At 44.8% G+C, this 10340-nt stretch overlaps 1 protein-coding gene and 2 non-coding genes across 3 annotated transcripts in view; all 3 read right to left on the bottom strand.

Annotated features, from left to right (window-relative positions):
• Positions 1-525: 525 nt before the first annotated feature.
• Positions 526-10340, bottom strand: part of LOC118418844 — an 11339-nt gene continuing 1524 nt past the window's right edge. Inside the window, exons 2-13 of the mRNA XM_035824925.1 lie at positions 9925-10041; positions 8906-9001; positions 8458-8583; positions 7910-8056; positions 7182-7411; positions 4729-6812; positions 4146-4405; positions 3566-3686; positions 3106-3264; positions 2488-2762; positions 1736-1921; positions 526-1263 (exon numbers count right to left, since the gene is read on the bottom strand). Of these exons, the coding sequence (XP_035680818.1) occupies positions 1189-1263; positions 1736-1921; positions 2488-2762; positions 3106-3264; positions 3566-3686; positions 4146-4405; positions 4729-6812; positions 7182-7411; positions 7910-8056; positions 8458-8583; positions 8906-9001; positions 9925-10020 (3855 nt within the window). The 5' untranslated portion in view covers positions 10021-10041 and the 3' untranslated portion in view covers positions 526-1188. The remainder of the gene's footprint in view (positions 1264-1735; positions 1922-2487; positions 2763-3105; positions 3265-3565; positions 3687-4145; positions 4406-4728; positions 6813-7181; positions 7412-7909; positions 8057-8457; positions 8584-8905; positions 9002-9924; positions 10042-10340) is intronic.
• Trnae-cuc lies at positions 2885-2956 on the bottom strand. Its single transcript has one exon. It is a non-coding gene; the product is annotated as a tRNA-Glu (tRNA).
• On the bottom strand, positions 3462-3533 carry Trnae-cuc. Its single transcript has one exon. It is a non-coding gene; the product is annotated as a tRNA-Glu (tRNA).

Here is a 10340-nt window from a genome sequence, read left to right as displayed (position 1 = left end):
ACAGTTGGCAACAAGTAAATTGACAGAGAGAAATCAAGTCGTGAAACTCCTTGTCCGAGGCCACCCATCCTCATGGCGAAAACTATTTTTCCTTACTGTGCCTATGACAATGCTCCGATCGTGATGTTTGTAGCAACGTTTGTTGACATAACGACAAAATTAAAACAGTGCCTTTATGTTGGCATTTCCTATACAAAGGTCCTTTCCTAAAGTACAAACATGTTTACAAGTTTCCCTTGTCGTCATTGTTACTCCACTCTGGTTGGGTTTTACTCGACACGTCCGTTAGGAATATTTCCATTTGATTAAAACCAACCCATCACGGGTATGTTATGACCGCTTTTGGCCTTGTTAGGATACCAGTTTAAACTTTATAACATAACACATATAGAAAAGAAACTGAACAATACATCCCTTGGAGAGAGATTATAATGGAACAGTAACCTTACAACAACACTGTAACAGGTTACCAGGAGACGCCGATAAGGGCTTTTGGTCAGAGCTGTCAAGTAAAAGACTGTAAACTATTTGCTGATAAGCTTAATAAAAGCCTCGTTTATTTGTATTGAGAGAATAACATGTCGTTTAAATAACCATTTCTTACCAACGTGGAGCGGAAAGCCATACTGCATTTCTGTACCATATCTCCTTCTTTTACATCTTACACAGAAATCTTACACATGACATCATTTTATACAAAACGCAATTGGATCGTATTCATTGAGTTGATCAAGGCACGTGTATACCCTTTAGCACGTTTTACGCACATTTTCTGATTACTTCAGCCCCACAGTGTTTAGAATAATGCTTCTTTGTACACACAAACATTTATACATTTCGCCAGATACGTATTTAAGAGAAAATAACGCAAATCTTGTTAAACTTCTAGAGATGTGACATATTCAAATATACAAACCTAACAGGTTCATGTCTTTGTCAGTGTTTTCTATTGCAAGGATAAAGGGTCACACGAAGCGTTATTTCTAGACTTCCAAAACATTCCTTCTTAACAGATGTGACGTTTTCGTGGTTACGCTATTCAGAGCATATCATATACTGCCATTCCGGGTATTATACAACCATGTCACCGTGTCAGGCATCATTTAATCCCATAAGCAATACAAAAGGGGGTCAAAAGGTCCCCTTAGTTGTAATAGTTAATACATTTGCTTCTGTATTACATAGAAATCACCCGGTGGCTTTCGAGTTTGCCTTTTGCTTGGTAAGAGCCATCTCCTCCACCTCGCTGATCGTCCCCACCGACTACAAAGCAAAGCGGACAAACAAGGTTGAGATTCAGTACAAGGTTGTGACTACATTACTGCGATAATTACATTCATACAGCTATTGTGACAGGAGACGATTTCTAGTTTGCACGAGATATCAACATCGACGACAGGGACTTGTTGCGCAGGAGGGCACAATTTTCACGTTTAGCATGTGTATCGTGTTCAGCACCAAGGACAGGGTTCTTCCTTGTGTATTGACTGGTAGATGCTGCTAACGGTGAGCGAATAAAGATTTGACAGTTGCTCGACTAGTTTCATAGATAAAGAAGAAAGATCAAATTCGTATTTTTCTACACTACGTTCGAAATCATACTTCTACATGTACATCTTGCATCATAATTCAAATTGTAAAATCAAGGTCCACACAATCCCAAGTTTTGGTCGCTGTACAGCCACTGTATAGTGGAAAGGGGCCAGTGACAGGCTGATTTGGAGTTCATGCTTACCCAGACATAGAAGGTAGCTGCTCCTGAACTTTGGTCCCGGACGCCATCCAGACTGAGGTCTCCCAGGCACTGCTTGGCTTCCTCGGCGGTCTCCGATGAGATGTTAGCCGGCTCGCAGTTCTTCACCCGCCGCTTCAGGCTCTGCCGTCCCGTCTTACCGATCAGAGCTAGGAGGGACACCCAGTCCTGGTGGACGGTAAGACACAGGGTTAAAGTCAGTTTTAACGTCCAGAATAAAGTGTTATTTTGGAAAGTGCATTATCAAAAATCTATAATCAAACAAAGTTTGTAAACATAGGTTACAACCACCACCCCTTCCTGCCATACCGCATTGTAATACATTATCTAGAGCAGGACTGCGTTATGTTGGCGACGCCGCTGGGTTCTAAATTGAATTTGTGTTACCCTTGACTATGTGCTGGGAATATCAAAGTACACATATGAATAAAATGATAACAAAACACACAAAGTGTAAAACAAAATGAACTTTTTCATCGTTGTAATCCGTTTACCACTCCGTCAAGTCGCTCGAACGAAGCGAAGCGTAAGTATGATACCCCCCGTAACCGATCCCAGCTCAATGGCCTTTTTGCATTTCAATAAGTTATTTATGTTTTAAAACTTATAAGTCATCAGTTCTTTAATCGCTCCTATAATTGTGTAAATGAATGCATATCGTAACCTCAGTTGCAATGTACAATAAAAAAAAGTCTAAAAGAGAACACAAAAACATAAACTGCCAGGCTACTTACGTTGACCTGTGCCATGGTGTTGCCTAGCAACAGGAAGGTCGCCATCATGACCTTGTAGACGGCAGGAGGAGGGTTGTTGTACGTCTTGATCTCCGCGATGGTCGCCTGGTTCATGGCCATGATGGCGTGACGTAACTTGTCGAGACGTTTGATCTTGTCAAGGATTTCTTCTGCTTCGTTCATGTGCTTCCGGAGCTCGTTCTTGAACGGTTTGGCGGCTTTGACTGCAGCTTGGAGTTGGTCTCTGTGCCGTGTTTTGATGGCCTTTTTGAGTCCTATAGTTACAAGTAATGCAATCAATCATATCTTTGTGCAATCATCTAAAAATAGCCAATCATAACAAATGATCAATCTAGATAAATGTGATGAAATGTATAAACTTGGAAAAATGTACAGTTTCCCACACCGGGAATCGAACCCGGGCCTTGGCGGTGAGAGCGCCAAATCCTAACCACTAGACTATATGGGATTTGTTACACAACATACTGCAATGGTGCTTACAGATTTTGTACTGTCTCCATTTCTGTAATCAGATACGACACAAAACCCTATCTTAACATCTACTTGTGTCCACACAATATATCTAAGCTCCTATTTATCCATCAACTCAAATTTTACCTTGACGGGCTTCGATTAGGTCCAGAGTTCTCTGTGCCTCCTTCAAGACATCGTCCTCCTCGTCCATCCCCTGCTCGCGACACTCCGCCATGATCTGCTCCAGCCTCCCCTTGTTCTTGGCGAGCATCGCCTCAGCAAGCTTCTTCCGCAGCTTGTCATCTAGAGTATAACGGAGATCAAGTAAGAAAGCATGTAAAATAAGGCGCGTATAAGGTGCATGCACATAAAGAAATAATGAATCTACAGAAATAGTGAATGTAAAGAAATAGCGAATCTAAAGAAATAGTGAATCTAAAGAAATAGTGAATTTAAAGAAATAGTCGTAGAAATAAATAAAACGTAGAAAAATGTATACTTTCCCACACCGGGAATCGAACCCGGGCCTTGGCGGTGAGAGCGCCAAATCCTAACCACTAGACCATATGGGATTTGTTGTATTCATGATTGCAATGATGCTTACATTTATTGTTGGGTACCACAATCACCACATCCTCGATGACTTCCATGATTTTGTCCTGTCCCGTTTCTTTCATGACGTCACGGAGTGTGACGAAGGCATCTTCTCCCTCTCTCTGCACCACCTACAAAATAACAAGAGAAGACCTTAGTCATCAAACAGCTTTTGGATAACATCAACTAAACTAAACAATCTAGGAATGCTGAGGCAATTGTCAGAGTTTTTTGCATTATTCGCAGAATGTTCCTGTCAATAAGATTGTTTTGCAACATTTACAAGATATCCCTGTCAATAAGCACTATTACCACCCAGCTTCTGCTGCTAAGAACAATTGACAATATTGGTAACACTTTCCTATCAATAAAACTATTTGCACTATTGACAGGATGTTTCTGTCAACAAGAATATTTGACAATATTGGCAAGATGTTCCTAATACTAAAAAAAAACGTTTGGCCCTATTGACATGATTTTCCTGTCAATACGAATGTTTGTAACATCTACATGATGTTCCTGTCAAGAATGTTTGCACTATTAACAGGACATTCCTGTCAATAGAGACCCCGTTTGTAGGTTCCACTTACATTTAGCAGCTGCTTGTTGACCTCGTTCGGGTTGTCAGGAAGTTGTTCAGTCAGCTCCAGCGCCTCTTCCTCATCAATGAACCTGTTCTCCTCAAACCTGGGGATGACCTTCTCCGGGTTCATCTCATCCGCGATGGTCCGGCGGTGCTGTCTCAAGACGAGCTGGTACTCTTCCATCTGTCCCTCAAACAAGTCTTCCTCCGTGTCTTCTTCTTCTAGACGCGTTATCTGGTCCTCCTCCTCGTGTCCCGTGTCTTCGCCTTTTTATGTTAAAGAAAATATAGAAGGGAAAGTTACAAAGGAATTTCTATTTATTCACAAAGGAATTGATATGAACACAACAAAGACAATTACTAAAAAAACGCCTTGTTTCCATGATAAAGCCAAAAGTCAAGCTTCAAGTCAAAGCTGGACAGTCACTGGAGGGTATAGCGTACGCGCCTAACACAACATAGACTCTCATTGTAGATTCTCATAGACTCTCTCTTTAGAAACTCTGGTGATATGATATGATATGATATGATATGATATGATATGATATGATATGATATGATATGATATGACATGATAATATGATTCACACCTTTTTCCACGACATATCCCAAGACCTCCGTGTAGTCTCCGTCTTCTGTATCGGGAAGCACGTTGACGGTGACCGCCTGGCCAACGTACTTGTTCCCCGGCATGGTCACCACTTCCTCCCACTCATTGCCATCCCCTTTCTTCAGCTGGATCCACTCTGATGTCGGCAGCATCACCGCGACTTCTGACGCCCTTGGAAAGCAGCCCTTGAAGGTGAAGGTCTCCTTCGCCTTGAGGAAACGGGACAGCGGTTCGTGCATCTGGTAGTCACTCCACCAGCCGAGCAGCCTCTCCGGAAACTCCACACAGTCTTCCATACCCTTCGTGGTCTGGATGACGTAACTGGAAAACGTGGTTCGTCCTTCTTGGTCTGGGTCCTTGGTGGACAGCGACAGCTTGTACTTGCCAGCTTCTTTAAGACGTAAGTGCACGACGGTTTCCTCTCCGTTGTCAGGATTGTCTTGGATGAAGGCGTAGGAAGACACATCTACTTCCTCGCCGTCCATAAGACAGATTAGTTTGTGCTCGATGCCTTTTGGTGTTCCTTTGCCGAAGACTATTTTGATGTCACCGTGCTCTGATTGGATGAACCGTTCCTCTGTGTCCTCGTGGCTCAGTGCCGGTTCCACAAAAGTAGCGCTGGCCGCTGGGAAAGGCTCTACATCAAGTTGCGTGCCCGTACAATTGATGCAGTAGTTGTAGACGTTTCTTGGCGCGCCGGTGCTTCCCGCTGTCTGAGCATACACGGCGAGACGGTACATCCCGATACGGGGAAGACGGAGGAGGAATTCCACGTTTCCGTCCACGACTTGTCTCTGGACGTACTCGCTCATGTTCACCTTCTCGTTCAGCGTCTCCCAGAACAGTTCGTGGCTGTACGTCAGCGCGTGACTGCCTTTCAGACTCAACTGAAGTTCTCCCGTTTCACACTCTACGAACGCGCTGCCGACTGCGGAGAGACCAAGTTCTTGGAAGTCGGGAAGGACCGGACCGAAGCGACCTCTCGGCACCGCTGGAAAAGGCTGCTCGTTGATAGAAGATTCATCTGCCTGGCACTGTGTGATGTAGTTACACAGCAGGGCGTACGCATTCTCGTCGTTACCTTCTTGCGTGAAGATACCAAGACCGTGCTTGCCCGCTTTTGGTAGGTTGACGTAAAACTTCACTTGGTCGTCGATGATCTCGTGTGCCACGTAACGCTTCAGGTGCGTTTCGTCCATCGAAGTCTCGTACAGCTTCGCGAGAAAGTTGTGATTTCCGGGTGAGGAGAAGACTATCTCTGCTTTTCCGTTCGGACACTGTACGTATGGAGATTTGTGAGACACTGCCACCATTCCTTTCTCCACTACCATCTTCCCGGGTCCCCAGATGCCCTTCCATGCCGGTATGGGGTCGTTTTCTTCCTGAGGCAACGCCTGGGAACACAGGATCATGTACTCGCACGCGTAGTGATAGAAACTTTGTCCCTTCAGCCCAAAGAAGAGCTCGAACAGAAACCTTCCTTTCTCCGGAGGGGTGATGTTGAAGACGGCTGCGCCCTTCTTTCTCTGTTGCGTGACGAACCTGTCCAGTTTGATTCCCCTCCATCGTGACCGTTCTTCCTTGGTCTTCAGGTTATAATAGAACTGGATGTCCTCGTCTTCTGGTCGATATCCGATGTAGAGGTCCACTGTGCCGTCCACTGTCTCTACAAGACCGTTGTGGTGACTTAGCAGCCGTAGCTTGTGTGCGAAGAACCGCTGGTTACATTTCACGTGGGCCTCAAAGTCGCTAAGCGGTATGGGGTTGTCGATGAGCTGCCAGCTCGGATCGCTGGGGCAGTGTGAACTCAGGTAGTGGAGAGGGTTAGGAAGGAAGTAGAACTCGTCAATAGCGATTTGAGACTGCAGATCTTCTAACTCTTTGTCGTCGTCATCGTCGATGACGGAAAAGGATCCCCAGTGAGAGTCCACGAACCCCCAACACCCGTCTATGCGCACCACGGTCCACGTGCCCATCGGCTCGGTCCCTACGTACTTGGTACCGGGGAAGAGTCGGGCGCTCTTGGCGTATCCACGGACGTAGCTGCACGTTAGGCCTGCATGTCTGGAATTAGGTAAAAAGCAGTACCTCATATTATAACCAAAAAAAAGTAACATACTGACTGAAGAGACTCGTAGATTTGCTTGACGTTGACGGCATTGTATGACTATTTATTGGAATTTCTAAAAAGGAGCAAGGGAAGGGGGGGACGTCTTGTGTTTCATAGTACATGGAAAACATGAATTGCTACAACACAATTCAAAGTTCTACTCTTTTGTAAACTTATGCAGTTACAGTACAGTTAGGAGTAGATAAGTCTGCGAACTTTCAATGAGTTTACAAAAGCTATACAGCTGCTTGAATTACTTTTGTGTTGTGTATCTTATGGCCTGGATGTATAACTTGCATCGACGTATTGATTGCTACATTTACCTGCACAGGTTTAGGAAGAGAACAGGATACAGGTAAGTCTTTTTCTGCTGGATCTGCTTGAGGTACCATTCGGGAGTGTTTTCCTGCGGCTGGTCGGGGAGGCGCATGTTGCTGACGTTCTGTGCGGAGACCCAGCGGAACAGGACCCGGGCCCTCTGCAGCTCCGTGCGCGCCGGCTGCACCAGGTAGGTCACCAGCCGGCTGAAGTCCGCATTCAGGTGGGTGGGCGTCTAGAGGTGTTTGGTGGACAAGAAAGGGCATAAAAATACACAAGATACTAGTACTACACGCCCTGGTGTATAGCACATTTAAGATTCGTAAGAAGTTTTGATACCAAAAAAAAGCTACCCTCCTCCTAACATCACAAAACCCATACACTATAGAATCATTATAGAAAAGGTGGGATCCTTCGTCTTCCATCGTCTCAGAAAAAGAAGTCGGAACAAAAAAGATACAATTTTTAGAGGTAGCTTTTAGACTAGAGTAGACACATGCTATATTGTTCTACGCGATTTGTCCGTTCCATTTTATGTTACAAAATGTACTTAGCCCTCGGGCAAGAAGTTGCAAGAATTCGAAACCATTATTATTTATCATCTTGTGGCACTGAGTTTGAAAGTGATGCCACTAGTACACTAACGCTATGATGTTTAACAAAGCAGATCAATATTACCATATTCTATTATATATTCTGTTCTTACTGCTCTGTTCTGTGACTTCTGTCCTACCTTGATGGCGTGGTTGTCCAGTTCCGTGAAGGCTGTCTTGTCTGAGTACGGTTCTGGCGTGTGGATGACGTGCATGGGCACGTGACCATGGCGGTGTACGGAGTACGTCAGCATGCCCTCCGGCGTGGGCAGCGCACGCTGGGTTATCTGTTACAAAGTTATATATTCTTAGAACTTTATTGAAACAGGGTCACGCGCCAAGGGACCTAATCTTGACCTTGACCTTCGCCTTCCTAGCCCCTACCCTCATAAAAAAATGTAAGCTATGCTGATCACACATTCGGAACAACACACACAAACACACACGCCTAAAACAATACTTCCTTTCTTGTAGGGTTAAATGGCACAAAGCACAAAGAGCTGTGATAGTCCACAAAGACAAGACAGAGTTTTCGGTACTCATAACAAGAACGGTCTTTCAAGCTCTGTGTGAACACGGTACAAAGTGTGAACACGATTGTACCGAAAGACCAATTTTGGAATATTGCAATACTTGTTCATAGACTCCGTCCTTGAGGCGTCGCCAAAAAAAAGAAAATGCCCGGTACCTCGTCGTTCATGTGTAAACTGCACATCCTGCAGGTGAGCTTCCACCTGTCGGCTACGTCATCAGGGACGTCGGGCAGGTAGTCCGGCCCCTCCAGGACACGGGGACACCGGTCACCGTCTGTCCACTGTAGGCATGGTAGAATACAGCACAGCTTGAACAAACTGCCTTCCACAAATTGCGATAGACGCTCCATTCCTACGGGCAATACTTGCCCGTATCACACGATGAAATACCCAAATCTAAAGGAAAGAGCATTCTCTGATATGTAGGATGCATTAACGGGTTTTAGATTAAACTTCATGCTTGAGTTCATCACGTTACCTGTTAATCTCCAAGCAGATCTTACGGTGCCATAAGATAGTATCAAAGCGGGCCAAGGAGTGTAGCCGGCTAAGGGAGTCGATACTATACATTACGCACTGTGGATCTGGTTGGAGATTAGTTACCTGTGTGGGAGGAGGGGGTGTTGACTGCCCCCCGTGAGGCGGTGTCCCAGGCGGCGGCCACGGGTGCATGTAGTACACCTGCTGCTGGGGGACGGGCTGATGGTAAAAAAGAAAACGTCCAGTTACCAATTATCATTTGTACAGTCTCCTATGCTAAAATGTTGATACTACAATGACTGTGAAATAAAGCACCTTTTGCCAGCGAAAGAATTATACAAATTCATGTACGTACATGTCAGATGACAAGTCATACTCTTTTCCGTATGGTCCCTTGCCGCTCCACAGTATTGGAATAGTGGTCCAGACGAAGGCTTATAACATGTAAATACTTTCATATCACAAAGAAACCCTATTTAGTCCATGGGCCAGGTCCCCAAAAATGGCCATTTGGTACCAAACAAAGGGACAAAGGGTGACTTAGTTTTTTTCTTAAGAAGAATGATCCAGCCTTACGTGCTACAGGTGAAGAACCCTTATCTGTACCCTTACCTGTGCATATTGAGGTACAGGTGTGTAGAATCATTACCTATACGGGAGTGTAGAACCCTTACCTATACTAAGAAAGAAGTATTACGGTAGAACTCCTACCAGTGTATACCGAGGTACAGGTGTTACGGTAAAACCCTTACCTGTGCATACTGAGGTACAGGTGTTACGGTAAAACCCTTACCTGTGCATACTGAGGTACAGGTGTTACGGTAAAACCCTTACCTGTGCATACTGAGGTACAGGTGTTACGGTAAAACCCTTACCTGTGCATACTGAGGTACAGGTGTTACGGTAAAACCCTTACCTGTGCATACTGAGGTACAGGTGTTACGGTAAAACCCTTACCTGTGCATACTGAGGTACAGGTGTTACGGTAAAACCCTTACCTGTGCATACTGAGGTACAGGTGTGTAGAATCATTACCTATACAGGAGTGTAGAACCCTTACCTATATATACTAAGAAAGAAGTATTACGGTAGAACTCCTACCTGTGTATACCGAGGTACAGGTGTTACGGTAAAACCCTTACCTGTGCATACTGAGGTACAGGTGTGTAGACAGGTGGAGCAGGATTGTGAACTGGCGGCACGTTTGTCTGCTTTGTTGAGGACGAACCAGATCCCATGGCGATGTCAGTTGAGGTGGTCTATAAACGGAAAGCAAATTTTGTCACATACATGTTTACGTAAATTGTGTCTGAAAATATTTTTAGAGTCCTGAGATCCACCTTTCCACGACGTCCTGGTGCGCTTGGGTTGGTACGTAAACTTGGCAGTGTTATTGTGGCAATGTTTGTTAAATTCGCTTCAACAAGTGTCTCAATACTATATCTATGCAGGGACTATATAGCGTCCTTGATCTATGAGAGCAGACGTCCAGACAAATGACAGCAACACGGTTACTGTTGTTACCTAAACCAAGACTCGTCACGCAGATAACACTCTA

Source organism: Branchiostoma floridae, chromosome 7, assembly GCF_000003815.2.
Source record: "Branchiostoma floridae strain S238N-H82 chromosome 7, Bfl_VNyyK, whole genome shotgun sequence".
NCBI lineage: Eukaryota > Metazoa > Chordata > Leptocardii > Amphioxiformes > Branchiostomatidae > Branchiostoma > Branchiostoma floridae.
The sequence above is the reverse complement of the archived record's forward strand: the minus strand, read 5'-3'. Positions and strand labels throughout refer to the sequence as shown.